Here is an 18,100-nt window from a genome sequence, read left to right on the forward strand (position 1 = left end):
TTGTGTCTCCCTTAAAATAACACCTGCCCTGAGATTTGGGGGTATGCTTTACCTTAATGAGGGTTGCCATTCAGACAATTTTTCCTGTAAAATAATCTGCATTTTTCCCAGTCTCAAACCTTCCTCCTTGTGGTGGTTATATGACAGGATTGGCAGGACTCTGCTAGGAATTGCAGCAAATTCTGCTTAAGTGTGCTTTTGCAAACAGAGCCAGTAGCCTTCTGCTTCAGATAACCCCGTTATGTACTCTCAAGAACGTGTCTTTTTCATGGGAGGAGTGTCTGCTACTTCGGTGTCTTCATGCAGTCTTCACTTGCCTTGGCATGTCAGCTAGTCATGCTAGCTTTTCACACGTGCGTGCACGCATGCTCAGTCCTGTCGGACTCTTTGCGACCCCATGGACTCAGCCCTCCAGGCTCCTCTGTCCACAACATTTTCCAGGCAAGAATACTGGAGTGGGTTGCCTCCTTCTTCATGGGATCTTCCCGAACCAGGGATGGAACCCATGGCTCTTGCGTCTCCTGCATTGGCAGGTGGATTCTTTACCACTGTGCCCCCTGGGAAATCAGTTTTTCACATATGGTTACATTAAAGGCAGATTTCCAGCAAGCACCACTGACATAGGTAGGCTTTCAAACTCCCCCAAGTGTGTGGATGCTGTTTTTTTAATTTCCTCTAAATTGACATGATTTTATATAAGCAAATGAATTTAATTCTGGGAGAAGGAGTTTTAGTTGCAGTGATGGGAACACTGAGCACAGAGGGAGGGGAGGTGTTAAGGCCACAGCTTGGAAAGGCCAGTGGCCCTTAGTCATGCTCAAGGCTTTGATCACTTTCCTAGAAGCCCTGAAGGGGCATGCCCCTTCCTTCCGGCAGCTTTGTGTTCCTGTACGTGTAACCTTGACCTTGCAGTTGGTCGCAGTGTATGGCCTTGTGGGAATCTGTAGCTGCAGTAGAGTTATGGCAAATGAAATTAAACGGGCATTGGCAAATGCTGAGGTCAGCAGTGGGAACAGAGTCTGTGGAGGTGAAGTGGAACAGCGCTGCCATGGGCCCAGGTGGTTTCGTGAACCTTCTCTTCAGCATCAGTGCTTGTTTAGACTGGGCTTAGTGCTCCTAGTTGCCCAAATTCTCCTCACCTGGATCCAAGACAGTGACAGGACTGGCTATCTGCAGGAGGCCTGCCAACCTGAGAAGAAGACCTCTCTTCTGGGGTCAGCCAGCTCAGGGGCCACAAGGGGGCAGGAGGCTAGAGCTTCAGTCAGCCTCTTGGAGATGCAGTTTCGAGCCTGGCTGTAGATTCTTGGTGCACATCCCTTGTAGGCGCTGAGATTTCAGCATTTTATGAAGAAGATGAAAGAAAGAAACTTTGCAAGGTGATTGTACTCCATGCATATCTGAATGACATCCTTTTCATCTGCATCAGTGTGACCCGTAGCTACAGTTAGCCCGGAACCCAGTGGAAGATATACAGGGGATTGTGCCTATGGAGGGCAGAGGTTCTTGATGCATGAGAGGAGTTTGTCTGGATGACTCAGTTGAGGAAGAGCCTTCCAGGCAGAGGGAATGAAACACACAGAGATGTGGGGGTGGGCAGAGTGGTTCTTGATGACATTGTAATTTGCTCCCTCCTTCATGAGGGTGAGACTTTTTCTCTGTCCCACCAACAAAACAGACTCCAGTCAGACGCCTGATTTCTAGGATGGGAAGTGAAAACTCAGGGCACGATGCCATTCATGACATTAGTGCCTCTAGTAAAGGTTGGAATGTGTATCTACTCAGGATTGTTACCACTGAAAAACTTAGCTTTAGCTAGATTAAATATCTTGCCAAGATCACTCAGCTATGGAGCCGAGATTCATTTTAGGGCTAAATCCAGTGTTCCTTTCACTAAGTTCTAATTATTGTGTACCGTTTCTTGTTAATTGCTAATTAGAACATTCTGCAAGTTGAGCATGCTTCATTGAGAGAAGATTCTTTTTCTTCTTCTCTGTCCATAATGCCCACTGACTGGTTTGTGGTTGATATGAATAAGAGTGAATGCTCTATTTTTAACCATTTTTCCAGTTTATGAAAGAGCTGTTTTTCCCCTCACATTAAATCTGAAATGTTTTCAGTTGTTGTTTTTTTCTTTTTTCTCAAAAGAGGTGGAAATTGGTTCCTGTAGAGCTGTTTCCTGTGGATCATAAAGATTTTGAATGATGTTGTATATTAATCTATTGAGTGAGTGAGTGAGTGAAAGTTGCTCAGTTGTGTCTGACTCTTTGTGACCCCATGGACTGTACCCAGCCAGCTTCCTCTGTCCATGGAATTTTCCAGGCCAGAATACTGGCATGGGTAGCTGTTCCCTTTTCCAGGGGCTCTTCCCAACCTAGATATTGAACCCAGGTCTCCCACATTGCACATGGATTCTTTACCATTTGAACCACCAGGGAAGCCCATATTAATTTATTAGTTTCAGTATATTATCTATGAACCAGAGGACCTCAGTAAAAAGCACTGCAAATTAAACTTTATTTCTCCCATAATTTTGATTTCAGGACTTTCCAATTTCTCTCCTAAGTGCAGACACTATATTTGAGCCTCGTTTTGCTGTAGAAACACAACAGACCACAAAAAACTTCTTCTTTTAAGACACTAGAATTATTGAATTACTGGAAAAGTTTATGTGTTCAGTAATTTTATTTCCCATCCTGTACTCATCTCTCTCCAGTCCAATCTAATTAGAGTTTGCATGAGGATTGGATAACAGGAAGTACAGAGAAGCAGATTGCCTTTCTCCTTTTCCTCTTAATGTGAACCATCTGAAATTAACCCAGTGCAAGAGTTTCAACATCAAATGCTTGTGAGCCAAGTGAACACATCTGTGTAAGTGTTCCAGATGCAGAGTAGGTCTGGATGGCTGCCTCTGATGTTTGAACCTGATAGAGCCACTGGCCACTTCCCCAAGGATGTGCTCAACCAGTCCTGCTGGATTCCAGCCTTACTCTATTAATAGAGACTCAGATTTCCAGTTCCATCAGGGACCACTGGCAGCTGGCAGGGATGCTGCCTACTCTGAAACCCAGAGGAAGCATTTGGCCAACTGAATGTAACTGTGCGGACTGACACCCTTTGATGTAGTGGATTGTCTCATATCATCTGGAACCTATTTTTTACTCTTAAGGGAAAAACGTTTATTTGTTGAGCAGCTTTGCATGGGGGAAATTGGATGGCCTTGCTGATCCATCCACGGGTAGTTGAGGGCAGGGGCCTGTCTGCCAACTGAGTGGCAGGAGGCTCGGGGTGATGTTGGAGGTAGAAACCAGGGGAGTCAACAGAGCTCACTTGCAAACAGTCTTGATGCTGCTGTCTGGGAACACAGCTCGTGAGCCTGGGTGGGATTCCGTATGCTGGGGTAGAGGTCACCTTTAGGTTCTAGACGCATATCTAGTCATTTGGTAAATACCAACAGTTCCAGTAAGAACATGCCATTTTCCAACATAACTATTGGCATAGTAGTATTAGAAATAAGTCAAGATAGAAATATAGAGTAAAGAGAATAATCTTCTGTTTCCTCGGTTGAGGTTGTCCTTGTTGTTGCAGAATTAAGGTATTTTGTTCTTTTTTTGTAGTTTAAAAAATGTATTGTTTAATTTTTGGCTGTGCTGGGTCTTTGCTGCTGTTCTCAGGCTTTCTCTAGCTGTGGAGAGCAGGGGCAACTCTCTAGTTGGGGCGCGCGGGCTTCTCATTGCCGTGGCTTCTCTCGTTGTGGGGCACAGGCCCAGTAGTTGTGACGCAAGTGCTTAGATGCCCCACAGCATGAGGGATCTTCTCAGACTGGGGATCAAACCCATGTTGATTCATAACCACTGGACACCAAGAAAGTCCAAATTGTTTTACTCTTATAATACTGTTACCTGTGGATTGTAGATGTTCCCTCTCTCTGCAGTCATCTACTCTGTCACCAGACATTTACTGAATAGCTCACCATGATGGCCCAGGGAATAGATATGATTAGGTCAAGGACCCTCAAGAAGTTCTGAGCTAATTGAAGAAACATTAGATCATTAATGACACCTTGGTGCTAAGAGAGAGGATTGCAAGATTTCCCTGGTGGCTCAGTGGTAAGGAATCCGCCTGCCAGTGCAGGAGGCATAAGTTTGATCTATGAGCCAGGAAGATCTCAAATGCCACAGGGCAACTAACCCCAGGCCACAACTACTGAGCCTACACGCCCTGGAGCCCTTACTCCACAAGAGAGGTCACTGCAATGCGAAGCCTGCGCACCATGAGAGAATAACCTCTCTTGCCGCAACTAGAGAAAGCCGGCACAGCAATAAAGACCCAGCACAGCCAAAAATAAGTACATACATAAACAAATAGAATTAGGTTTTTCTTAACTTTTTTTTTTTTTAAGAGGGGCTTGCAGAGTGGCTATGATGCTTCAGGAGGGCTAGGTTGCCTCAGAGGGTGGATAGACAAGATTTCCTAACTGAGAACATTTGAGACTGCCTCCTAAAAGACAAATGGGAAGAAAGCTGGAGAAATGAATGGAAATGGCAATCTAAGACTCTTTGCAACCCCATGGACTGTAGTCTGCCATGGGATTCTCCAGGCAAGCATACTGGAGTGGGTTGCCATTTTCTTCTCCAGGGATCTTCCTGACTCGGATCAAACCCACATCTCTGATGTCTCCTGCATTGGCAGATGGGTTCTTTACCACTAGCGCCAACTGGGAAGTGGCAAGGAAAGAGCAGAAAACTCCAATCCTAGTCCTGGCAGAATCCAAAGGGCAAAGATTCCACTTGGAAGAGTAGGTATACTGGCAGTAAGATGGAGCCAGGGGATGGGTCAGATTTGAGGCGGGGCTGGGAGAGAAAAGAATGGGAATGAACGAGAAAGAGTCAAATATCAAGAGCGATAATTCAGATTGTTGGGGAGTTTGTACCTGGTCACTGAGAGGGCGGGGGCAGATAGAGGAGCTTGAGTAGTTGAAGGGAGAAATTCAGAAGATTCATTCCTACCCAGATTCTGAGAAGAGCTGGCACAGTCCTGCCTTGGATGAACTGTTTCCATGTTTTTCTTGTTTAAAATGGAGTCACTTTTAAAGACTCTTCTGGAGCTGTGTGGGGGAGTGGTTACCAGAAGAAGAGCCGAACTAGCTCTGCACTGCTCTAGGCTCTAGAGTGGTCAGGTGGTCATGAGACCAATTTCTGGTTTTACCAGTGAGGAAGCTGGGGGCAGACAAAGGAGGATGTCGCAGGGACACACAGGGGTCAGGACAGAGGCGCTGCTGGGGCTGGAACCAACATGTTCTCAATTCTCTTTGTAATTTCCCAGCAGAGAGAACCTTCTTTGGAGTCCTTCTGCTTATAGTCTGAGTTATGTTTATCATTTGTAGAAAACTTAGCAATACTACATTTGATTTCAAAACAATACACACACACACACACACACATATACATATATAATGTATAATATATATTTTATAAATAAAATATTCTCCCACCACTGAAAACAAATATCAGGACTCATTCATTCAAGCCCCTTTTACAAGGTAAAGCTGAAATTCGAAAAGGAATTTAAAAAATTTTTTTCCTAAATGATAGCAAACATCTTTGATACATTTGGATAAGAAATAATGAAATAAATTTACTAATTTCATACCTCAGGGGCTGTGAAAAGAGCACACTAATTTACTCCTCTATTTGCAGATTGAAAAAGGAGAAGATTTAAGTTCTGCTTCCCTAAGTAGTCTCTCTGTTTGTGTATATACGTTACACACATACACACACACACTCCCCTTTGAATGGTCCCCTCCTGACTGGCCCCATTTTAGGGACAGTTATGGGAGAATGGAATTGGGAGGGTCAGGGCATGGCAGTGAGGGGAGGTGTGTTGGGAACCTGGAAGTGGAGACTGTCACCTTGGTGAAACACTCCAGGTGTGGATGGTTAGCTGTTAGTGAATGTCTAGCTCCAATATATAGTGTTCCCTAGGGCTATTGTTTCTGAATGTTTGGAAACAGTTTCCAAGCTTGCCTGCTCTTCTATTAAGCAAATAAAGCCTAAGGCTCAACCCAAAGAATAGTTACTCAGATAATGGTGGGGATTTAGTTGTGAATATAATTCCCGTATGAAATTGTTCTGCCCTGGGCCATGGTCTCACTCTGCTTGGTGAAAGAATACAGGTCCCATTGTGGGTTCCATGCTGGAGGAGTCCATTGCCTTTTCCAAGTGCTAAGACTAGGAAGATCAGAGGACTTGGTCTATGATCAATTAAATTAAATTGATTGAGTTGAACATATGTTCAACTTACTGTCTCACAGACATGAGTTTTACCTTGTAAGCAAGCCTAGGAAAAAACACAAATTCAAATTAAACATGAAGATGGTGGAAAGAGCATGGGCTCTGGAGCCAGACAGACTTGGATTTGAATCTTACCTCTGGCAATTCGATGTAGAAGGGACATTTGTAGTGGTTACTTAAGCTTTAGGACTATCTTGTGCCACCTTTGTAAATTATAGGTATTGATGCTCTATGGGGATGGTGAGAGGAATAAAGAGACATGTAAGAGCCATTCCAATTGTTATCATGTAAATGTTCATTTTCTCCTTCCAGAGCCATTCTGCAGATGTTTAAGTGAGCTTTTGTTCCATACAGGGTTCTGTGCCTGGTATTTGGAAGTGGCAGAATGAAAGAGGTAAAGAACCTGCCTGCAATATGGGGAAACCCAGGTTCAATTCCTGGGTCAGGAAGATCCTCTGGAGAAGGAAATGGCAACCCACTCCAGTATTCTTGCCTGGGAAATCCCATGGACACAGGAGCCTGGCGGGCTATAGTCCATGGGGTCACAAAGAGTCCAACTCACCTGAGCAACTAACGCTTTCACTTATCTTTGAATGAGGATGATGTCACATGCACACAAATGACGGCCCAGGTCTGGCCTCCTTGTCGCTCGTGGAACATTCAGGCCTGCACCTGCTTCTGTACTGTGGGACTTACTGTTCACTCTCCCTAGAATTCTTGTCTCTGCTCCTCACCTCCTCCTTCAGTCATGAGTCATCTTCTCAGCAATGCCTTTCCTGATCACCCTAAACGCCCTGGGACCAGTGTTCCCCTTCCCTCTTTCCCATTTGTTTCTCTCTCTGACAAATATATTTTTACATGTGTGTGTGTGTATTCTGTCATACACAGAGCCCCTCCTCCCTCCTCACTGTGAACACTGTCATCGTCTGATGTCTTTTACTTTTCTCAGTCAGTTCTGTCGCTCAGTCGTGTCTGACTCTTTGCGACCCCATGAACCGCAGCACGCCAGGCCTCCCTGTCCATCACCAACTCCCGAAGTTCACCCAAACTCATCTCCATTGAGGCGGTGATGCCATCCAACCACCTCATCCTCTGGTGTCCCGTTCTCCTGCCCTCAATCTTTCCCAGCATCAGGGTCTTTTCAAATGAGTCAGCTTTTCGCTGCAGGTGGCCAAAGTATTGGAGTTTCAGCTTCAACATCAGCCCTTCCAATGAACACCCAGAACTGATCTCCTTCAGAATGGACTGGTTTAATCTCCTTGCAGTCCAAGGGACTATCAAGAGTCTTCTCCAACACCACAGTTCAAAAGCATCAGTTCTTCTATGCTCAGCTTTCTTTATAGTCCAACTCTCACATCCATACATGACTACTGGAAAAACCATAGCCTTGATTAGATGGGCCTTTGTTGACAAAGTAATGTCTCTACTTTTTAACATGCTGTCTAGGTTGGTGATAACTTTCCTTTCCAAGGAGTAAGCGTCTTTTAATTTCATGGCTGCAATCACCATCTGCAGTGATTTTGGAGCCCAGAAAAATAAAGTCAGCCACTGTTTTCACTGTTTCCCCATCTATTTCCCATGAAGTGGTGGGACCAGATGCCATTATCTTAGTTTTCTGAATATTGAGCTTTAAGCCAACTTTTTCACTCTCTTTCACATTCATCAAGAGGCTCTTTAGTTCTTCATTTTCTGCCGTAAGGGTGATGTCATCTGCATATCTGAGGTTATTGATGTTTTTGCCAGCAATCTTGATTCCAGCTTGTGCGTCTTCCATCCCAGGGTTCCTCATGATGTACTCTGCATATAAGTTAAATAAGCAGGGTGACAATATGCAGCCTTGACATACTCCCTTTCCTATTTGTAAACAGTTCGTTGTTCCATGTCCAGTTCTAACTGTTGCTTTTTGACCTGCATACAGGTATCTCAAGAGGCAGGTCAGGTGGTCTGGTATCCCCATCTCTTTCAGAATTTTCCACAGTTGATTGTGATCCACACAGTCAAAGGCTTTAGCATAGTCAATAAAGCAGGAATAGATGTTTTTTTCTGTAACTCTCTTGCTTTTTCGATGATCCAGCGGATGTTGGCAATTTGATCTCTTGTTCCTCTGCCTTTTCTAAAACCAGCTTGAACATCAGGAAGTTCATGGTTCACATATTGCCAAAGCCTGGCTTGGAGAATTTTGAGCATTACTTTACTAGCGTGAAGTGAGTGCAATTATGCTGTAGTTTAAGCATTCTTTGGCATTTCCTTTCTTTGGGATTGGAATGAAAACTGACCTTTTCCAGTCCTGTGACCACTGCTGAGTTTTCCAAATTTGCTGGCATATTGAGTGCAGCACTTTCACAGCATCATCTTTTAGATCTGAAATAGCTCAACTGGAATTCCATCACCTCCACTAGCTTTGTTTGTAGTGATGCTTCCTAAGGCCCACTTAACTTCACACTCCAGGATATCTGGCTCTAGGTGAGTGATCACACCATAGTGATTATCTGGGTCGTGAAGATCTTTTTTATACAGTTCTTCTGTGTATTCTTGCCGCCTCTTCTTCATATCTTCTGCTTCTGTTAGGTCCATACCATTTCTGTCCTTTATCGAGCCTATCTTTGCATGAAATGTTCCGTTGGTATTTCTAATTTTCTTGAAGAGATCTCTAGTCTTTCCCATTCTATTGTTTTCCTCTATTTCTTTGCATTGATCACTGAGCAAGGTTTTCTTATCTCTCCTTGCTATTCTTTGGAACTCTGCATTCAAATGGGTATATCTTTCCCTTTCTCCTTTGGTTTTTGCTTCCCTTCTTCTCACAGCTATTTGTAAGGCCTCCTCAGACAGCCATTTTGCTTTTTTGCGTTTCTTTTTCTTGGGGATGGTCTTGATTCCTGTCTCCTGTACAGTGTCACGAACCTCCGTCCATAGTTCATCAGGCACTGTGTCAGATCTAATCCCTTAAATCTATTTCTCACTTCCACTGTATAATCATAAGGGATTTAATTTAGGTCATACCTGAATGGTCTAATGGTTTTCCCCACTTTATTCAATTTAAGTCTGAATTTGGCAATAAGGAGTTCATAATTTGAGCCACAGTCAGCTCCTGGTCTTGTTTTTGCTGACTATATAGAGCTTCTCCATCTTTGGCTACAAAAGATATAATCAGTCTGATTTTGGTGTTGACCATCTGGCGATGTCCATGTGGTGATGTATGTGATGGAGTAGCTATCATAGTCAAGAAGAGTCCAAAATGCAGTACTTGGGTGCATCTCAAAAATGACAGAATGATCTCTGTTCATTTCCAAGGCAAACCATTCAGTATCACAGTAATCCAAGTCTATGCCCCGACCAGTAATGCTGAAGAAGCTGAAGTTGAATAGTTCAGTGAAGACCTATAAGACCTTTTAGAACTAACACCCAGAAAAGATGTCCATTTCATTATAGGGGACTGGAATGCAAAAGTAGGAAGTCAAGAAACACCTGGAGTAACAGGCAAATTTGGCCTTGGAATACAGAATGAAGCAGGGCAAAAGGCTAATAGAGTTTTGCCAAGAGAATGCACTGGTCATGGTAAACACCCTCTTCCAACAACACAAGAGAAGACTCTACACATGGACATCACCAGATGGTCAACACCGAAATCAGATTTACTTCTCTATCCTAGAGCAATGCCTACAGCACTCAGTAGATACTAACTGAATAGGTGAGTGATCAAATTAATTACCTTCAGATACTGGGAGGGTGGGCTTCCCAGGTGGCACTAATGTTAAGGAACCCGCCTGCCAATGTAGGTGGTGCAAGAGATGTGAGTTCGACCCCTGGTTCAGGAAGATCCCCTGGAGCAGGGCATAACAATCTACTCAGTATTCTTGCATGGAAAATCCCATGGACAGAGGAGCCTGGTGGGCTACAGTCCATAGATTTGCAAAGAATCCAACACTACTGATGCAACTTAGGACCCTCACATGCACTGGGAAGGTATGTGCCAAACTCCAGTGGTCACAAATGCAGAAGTATGTCATGGACTGTATTCATTTCCTGTGGCTGCTATAACAAATTATCATAAAATTAGTGACTTAGCACAAACTTCTTATCTATAGTCTGTGGATCAGAAGCCTGACAGGAGCCTCATTTGGCTAAAATCAAGGTCTTGGCAAGGCTACCCTCTTTCTAGAGCCTCCAGGCTAGAATCCATTTCCCTGACCTCCAGCTTCTGGAAGCTGCCTGTACTCCTTGACCTGAGGGTCCCTTCCTTCATCTTCCAGGCCAGCAAAAGGAGATTGAGTCATCCTCATATCACATTGCTCTGACCTTCTCTTCTGCCTCTTTCACTTTTAAGGACCCTTGTGATTCCACTGGGTCCACCTGGGTGGTCCAGGATGATTTCTTTAAAGTCAGCTGACCAACAATCTTAGTCCCACCTGCAACTTAATTCCTGTTTGCCATGTAAGCTAACATATTCACAGGTTTTGGGGATCAGGATGTGGACTTTTTTGGGGATCCATTTTTCTCCCTACCATAAAGACTAACAAGTGAGACATTTTGCCTAGAGCCTAAGGTTTCAGCTGCCAGTAGTGAAATATAAAACAAAAATTTAATCAAGAATGGCCATGGTTGTCAAGATTTAATTTGTGGGCTTTATCTGGGAGGCACTGGGAAGTTACTCAAGGCTCTGGAGTCACGTGTTGGAACTGAGGCTTCAGGAGATGAAGACGGACTTAGAGCAGGTATTTGGTGGGAAATTGATGTTTACCTCTTTTAAAGCAATTGATTTTTTATTTCCCTCCTATACATACAGAAAGCTAGGTTCTTATTTAGAATTTCATAAACGAAGCAGTCCATTTATGGTGTCTTTTTAAAAACCATCCTGTCATATTACACATGTGTACAGCACATATATGGAGAGACTCATAAAGCCCTGTTATACAGACACACACACTCTATCTCTCTCTCACACACACACACAATTTCCTCATACATACCCCCTCTGCTTCTCTCTGTACTTGAGATCTCTTTTCTGTGGCACTTGGTAGCCCTCTTTTTTTTTTTCCCTGCCCTGGCACACCTGAGTGACTTGTATCTTCCCACCAGTAACACAGGCTTATTTACGCAGGGAGTGGTTCTCACAGGGGTCATTCTGTTGATATAAACCTTCCCTAGAAGGTACGTAAGAATCTCTAGGGAGATACATAGAGTTCGAAAAAGTCTGCCCTCCTTCAGTTTAACCATCACCCCACAGTGGCTGTGATTTGATATAACTTCCTAGAATTGCTCTTCTCCCTGACCCCCACTGAGAATCTAGTGGATATGGAATACCTGGTTTTGAGTAGAGTCTGAGAATTTCTTACCTTTTCAATTAACTTGTTTGGCTGTGCCCGGTCTTCATTGTAGCACATGGAGTCTTTGATCTTCATTGTAGGATCTTTAGTCTTGGCGTGTGGAATCTAGTTTCTGATCCAGGAATCGAACCCAGGCCTCTTGCATTGGGAGTGCAGAGTCTTAGCCACTGGACCTCCAAGGAAGTGCCCCAGAATTTCTTACCCTTTGATTAACCTCATCAAAGCAGCACCATCCAGTAGAACTTTCTGTGATGACAAAATTGTTCTAATATGTCTGTACTGCCCAGTGTGGGAGCCACAGCCACATGTGGCTATGAGTTCTTAAAATGTAGACGTACAGGAAAAATAGAGGACCCAGTGGGAGGATGGACAATGAATAAATGGTAACTCCTACTTTCATTTTGGATTGCCTTTTAAAAAATATTTTAGTTTATTTTTGGCTGGGCCAGGGCTTTGTTGCTTCACAAAGTTCTCCCCAGCTGCATGCAGCATGTGGGAGCTACCCTTTAGTTGTGGTACTCAGGCGTCTCATCGCAGTGGCTTGTCTTGTAGTGGAGCACGGGCCCTAGGGCACTCGGGCTTTAGTAGTTGCAGCTCACAGGCCCTAGAGCACAGGCGCAATGGTTCAGTTGTTCCGAGGCGTGTGGGATCTTCCCTGATCAGGGATCGAACCCACATCTCCTGCACTGCAGGTGGATTCTTTACCACTGAGACACCTGTGAAGCTCTGAATTACTTTTTAAATTATTATTTTTTTTTTAGTTTTCATAGTAATCAAATTGGTTCACATGGGTATAATTGTACTCATCTTTTACCTATCCTCATTTTGATTGATGACTCAATATTTGATTCAAGTGTTATTCATGGGTCTCCTGACAAATGATTTTTGCTCTTGCCTCTGTTCTCTTTCCTGATAAATACATACATGCTTGTGCACTAAGGTGCTTCAGTCATGTCTGACTCTTTATGATCTTATGGACTGTAGCCAACCAGGCTCCTCTGTCCAAGGGATTCTCCAGGCAAGAATGCTGGAGTGGGTTGCCATGGCCTCCTCCAGGGGATCTTCCCAACCCAGGGATTGAACCCGAGTCTCTTTTATCTCCTGCATTGGCACACAAGTTCTTTACCACTAGCGCCACCAGGGAAGCCTGAATATATTCATACATACATATATGAATATATTTACTGAGGCATAATTCACATAGGATACAATTCAGTTACAGTGTACAGTTTGATAGCTGTTTGTGTAGCAATTTATAGCTTTTCATCACATCAGAAAGTGATTACAACTATCACCAGGATTGCTTTTAAACATTTTCATCACCCCTAAAAAAGCATTAGCAATCCCTCCTCAATTCTGTGTACTTACCACCCTCCTGCCCCAGCCATTTGCTAATCTACTTAACTGTCTGTATGGATTTATCTATTCTGAGCATTTCATATTGGTGAAATCATGTGATATGTGGTCGTTAGTGAATTCTTTCACTTAGCATGATGTTGTTCCTGTTTATCTATGCTGTACATGTTGTAGTACTTCGGTTCTTTTTATTGTCAACTGGAATTGCATTGTGTAACTACGCCACATTTTATTTACCCGTTCATTAGTTGATGGTATTTGGATTGTTTCCACTTTGTTTGTTACTATGAATGATGTAACTGTGAACATTTATGCTTAAGTTTTTGTGTGAACATATATTTTCATTTCTCTTGGACATACATGGAAGGAGTGGAATTGTTATATAATAACTCTGTTTAACTTTTAGAGTAACTGCCAAACTGTTTTCCAAAGTGGCTACACTATTTTACTTTCCTACTAGTAATGTACGAGGATATCAATTTCTCCACAACCTTACCAACATTTTATTATCTTTTTTATTATAACCATTCTAGTAGGTGCAAAGTGATATCTCCTTATGGTTTTGATTTGCATTTCCCCACCGGCTAATAATGTTGAGCACCTTTTCATGTGCTCATTGGTCATTTGAATACCTTCTTTGGAGAAATGTCTATTCTTGCCCATTTTTTTAATTGAGGAATTTGTCTTCCTCTGTTCTTTAATGTGGCCTGAACAGGATGCTGATATGCTGACTGGTGATGAACAGGTATGGAAGGAAGTCCAAGAATCCCTGAAAAAAATTGAAGAACTGAAGGCACATTGGAGTATCCTTTTACCTATGGACTGAGTTGTTTATCGGATTGCTTCCTTACTGGTTGGAGCCTGGTATTAATGAATCCAAGTCCAGGCTTTGACCTCTCCATGAGCCAGAGAGCTTCATTCTGTTCCACAGGCACAGGCTGCATCCCTGTCCCCAGCCAACAATTTCAGTAGTGGTGAGGGAAGATTGTGGTAAGGTCAATGTGAATTCCTCACCATTATTAGTTGATAATCAAAATTTATAGCTAGGATTAGTAGGATAGTATGGAGTACTCTCTTTACATATGTACAAGGTAACAAATTTCTGGATTCCCTTCCTCCCATGACCTACATCTCTATAATGTATAACTTAAAATCCTTATAATTTAATGACTGTAGTCATGACTACAGTGGTAGTCAGCGGTGCTACGCAGTACGTTTTCTTGGCATAAATGGTAAGGACCGTGAGTGGGTACACTTTAGAGTAAGGAGAGACTGTTTATGATGGAGGTCCTCTGGGAAAGCTCCACCGATGTTATACTGTGTGAAAAGTAGCCCAAATCAGGGACAAGGTTTATACAGGCAGAGGCTGAGAGGGAGCCACTTCCAGGAGTGGAATTAGCTTGAGCAAAAATGTGACAAAAGGAAACTGAAAGGTAAGGAAAAAGAGACTAATGTAGATTAAAAAAAAAAAAAGATTGCAATATATCCCAGGCACTAAGAAAATCTATAAATGAGGTTTCCAAAATACAGTGTTCTTTAAAGAGTTGTAAAAGAGCAGGAGAGGCAGTTAGACAAATGTTCCTATTTTTTAAAGGTGAAATAAGTAATTTGTAAAATCTATAGTCCAGTGGGGTTTTGATTGTTGTGAGCAGTATTGGTAAAGAATCTCGAGCTGTGGAATGGAAAGGAAGGAAAGGAATGGAAGGGAAGCTGTGATCGCCAGGATGCTGCAGGGGTTCCTTAAGAGCAGGTGAGTTCGCAGAGTCATGGCTTTCTTTGGTAAAGTTTGTATGCGGACTTCAGAAAGAGATTTGATTTTAAAAAGTAACCAAGAGATTTATGCTAGATGCTAGAGTGACCAGACGTCTCATTAAATGGTTGAAGAGCCAAACTGCAGAATTGATGCTTAGTGGATCGCTGTCACTGTGGGGTGCCCTGTTCCCAAACCAGTCCTCTTCCTCCTTTGCTTCAGCACCTTGTCTGAGGATGCAGGGCACAAGTTCATCAGATTCTCAAAAGTATTTGGACTGGAAGGATGGCAGAGCTGGGATGACAAAATCAAGAGCTCAAAAGATCTTTGAAGGTTTGAATGATGCAATGATGCCTGAGATGAAGATGAAATTCAGTAAGAGGGTATTTCACATCTTCTATTTGGGCCAAAAAGTTCAAGTGTATAAATATATATAAAGTTTGATGGCAGAATCTGTGAAAGAATTTTAAGATTTTTAGTAAACATCAAAATTCAATAAAACTTAAGAGTATGATATAATCCCCCCCGCAACCCAGAAAAAAACAAAACAAAACAAAACACTCCTGTGATCTTGGACTTCATTAGTAGAACTAGAGAATAGAAAATGAGAAAGTTAATAGTATTAGTCCGATCATTTCTAAAATTTTCTCTTCAGTTTGGGGTAGGACACATTCAAAGGGGTAGAGAAGAAAATGAGTTTTGGGGAATGGAACCAGGATCAAGTGGTATTTGAAACTCTGCGGACAGGATGGAAGACAATTGGCAAGCAGTTGAATCTGAGAGCAAGATGGCTGTTCTCAGGCCCGGAGAGCTGTTGTTACACTGCAGAAAAGACTTGTTCTGTGTAGTGCCCTGCAGAGAAATTAGGGCCCGAGGATGATCAGTTCAGTCTCAATGGGATGAGCTTTACTGATGATGAACACTGTGCCAGGCGCCTTACTGGTTATAACCCACCTTATGGTCCAGGCAGGATTAAGAAGACAAGCCAGTACTCCCCGCCCTCTTGAGTAGCTGGGTATTAAATACATAGATTAATATCTGAGGGACATTGAAAGCACAGCAGTCAACTTTGGGAGGTTAAAGGTTTCACAGAGGAGGCAACTGCCCGGGAGGGTTAGGAGGAGCTCACCAGGCAGGCAGTGGAAAAGGGGAGACCCTGAGGGAGAAGCCTGTGCCTGCGCGGAAGGCGCAGCCGCCTGCAGCCCAGTTAGAGTTGCTCAGTGTGAGAGACGGGAGCGTGGCCGGGCCCTGCTTCAGTGTCATGCACCAGACGAGGTGTTACGTATAGGCTCGGGGACCATGGGAGGATTGTAAGCAGTGGACGATTCTAAGAGCCAGGGTTGTCAGTCTTTGAGTCTCAAGAAGTTAACTCCCAGGGGGATTCAGTGTGTTCCCCTTTCTCTCCCCCCATCAATTCTCTTGCAGTCATGGTAAACTCTGCAGAAAGGTGCCTGTCCTGGCATCAGCACTCTTTTCTCTTCAGGTAGGCTGTCTGCCCTGCTCTCCTCACTGGAAGAGAGGGACTTGTGGTCAACACCCAGCAAATGCCAGGGACTACATTTTTGAGCAAACATTATACATGTCAGCATTAGCTTGGGAGAAAAGCCGCTTAGTTAAAATTATTCCATTTTTTTGCTCACTGAGGTGTTTTTACAGGAAAGGTTTACCTTGTTTGCCAGGAGACTTGTCAGTGTTGCGAAGGGAAGTCGTCATGTGGTTCCTGCCAGCTTGCTGGGGCATAAAGCAGATGTATTCCTATCAGCGGCTGCATCTGGCTTTTACTTCCAAGGCTTGTCACCCCAAACCTCTTTAAAATGAGTTGGAGCGTACATAAATGAATAGGCAAATAATAATGGAAGTCACACAACTTGATGTTAATATAGGGTCAGAGTCTTGCCACAGAAATGTCTGGGTTATTGTGTAAGAGACAGTCGTTCCTCCTGATAATCCATCACATATCTAATCCTAGGATGAAAAGCCACAGAGGTTAGCCTGGAGTTTGTTACAAAACCAGTGCATTGCCTAAGACACCGCCTCCCCCAGCCTCTAGGGAATACGTGCAGTAAACTTTAAGCACACACGTCAGATGAGTAAAACAGAAGGCCACCAAGTCACTTTTCTTCAGTAAATGTACCTCTTCCAAGACCACAGTTAACTCCTCAGAGACAGGACTCGGCCTAAAATGATACAGCATCATGTACAGAAAGGCTTGTTAGCCGTGAATTTTGGTGCTTGAAGTTCTACCCAGGAAGTCAGGCCTGTAGTGCCAGGTGTTCTGCCTTCTGAGGATTATATACTTCTTGTGAGGATTAATAAACATATGAGCTCTTGGGAGAATGGATACATGTGTATGTAACGCTGGGTCCCTTTGCTGTTCACCTGAAACTACCACAACATTAATTGGCTGTAATATTAGTGATAGTTTTTGAGTCATGTCCGACTCTTTGCCACCCCATGGACTATAGCTCCCCAGGCTCCTCTGTCCATGGAATTCTCCAGGCAAGACTACTGGAGTGAGCTGCCATTCCCTTCTCCAGGGTATCTTTCTGACCCAGGCATCAAACCCAGGTCTCCTGCATTGCAGGCAGATGCTTTACCATCTGAGCCACCAGGGAAGCCCCTCCCCAATACAAAATAAAATAAAAAGTTAAAAAAGAAAGATACGAGCTCCCACTCACATAGTTGACTTGATTGGTTTATTTAAACTGTTTACTAATGTGTTGGAAAGCAGTGCCCTGGGAGTCTGAATGCTGGAAGAAGTAGATTTGGCTGAGCACACACACATTGTTTAAGGATAGACTTGGATCACTTTTCTTTTATACTCAAAAAATTTGAGATCCAGCGGAATGGATTTCTTTCAATTGCTTTCCCTTGTGTGTGCCTATGGGTTGTGTTTTTGGTTTCATATATGCCCAAGGTTCAAATGACACAGAAGCAAAAATGAGCTCCTCCTTTTTTAAAAAGGAGTCTCTCTAAAGCGTCTTTAATTTCAGATGAGTTTTGAAACAGCAGCTAACAGAGTAAATAATTATAAAGTGAACTTAGTCTTTAGCAGAGTTTAATAAGTAGCTGCATTCATTTGAGGACTAGGTTTCAGGAGAATTCATCTAGTAGGACTAGGAGGAAAGAATGGCTCTCTGGAAATCTAAGCCCCCAAAGCACAGGCTTGGTTGGAAGATGGCTTGTTGATGTAAACAGAATTCTTTCTCTGAGACGCCACTTACATGTTTTGTTTCTCAAGTGTGTTTTCAGGCAGCTCATTTGTGCAAAATAATGGGCACTTCCTTCCCTCCTGTGCCTGGGAGCTCTTCAGCCTTGTAGAGAATCTCATTTCACTTTTGTTTTCTCTTGATGAACACAATGAATCCTTAACTGAGGTT

General features: G+C 43.3%; 1 protein-coding gene across 4 annotated transcripts in view; it reads left to right on the top strand.

Annotated features, from left to right (window-relative positions):
• SMYD3 (SET and MYND domain containing 3) overlaps nucleotides 1-18,100 on the top strand; it is a 741,121-nt gene that overhangs the window by 616,761 nt on the left and 106,260 nt on the right. For all 4 annotated transcript variants that reach the window (XM_005690552.3, XM_013970112.2, XM_013970114.2 and 1 more), the window contains one exon: nucleotides 13,686-13,773. In XM_005690552.3, coding sequence (XP_005690609.1) covers nucleotides 13,686-13,773 — 88 coding nt within the window. The remainder of the gene's footprint in view (nucleotides 1-13,685; nucleotides 13,774-18,100) is intronic.

Source organism: Capra hircus, chromosome 16, assembly GCF_001704415.2.
Source record: "Capra hircus breed San Clemente chromosome 16, ASM170441v1, whole genome shotgun sequence".
Lineage (NCBI taxonomy): Eukaryota > Metazoa > Chordata > Mammalia > Artiodactyla > Bovidae > Capra > Capra hircus.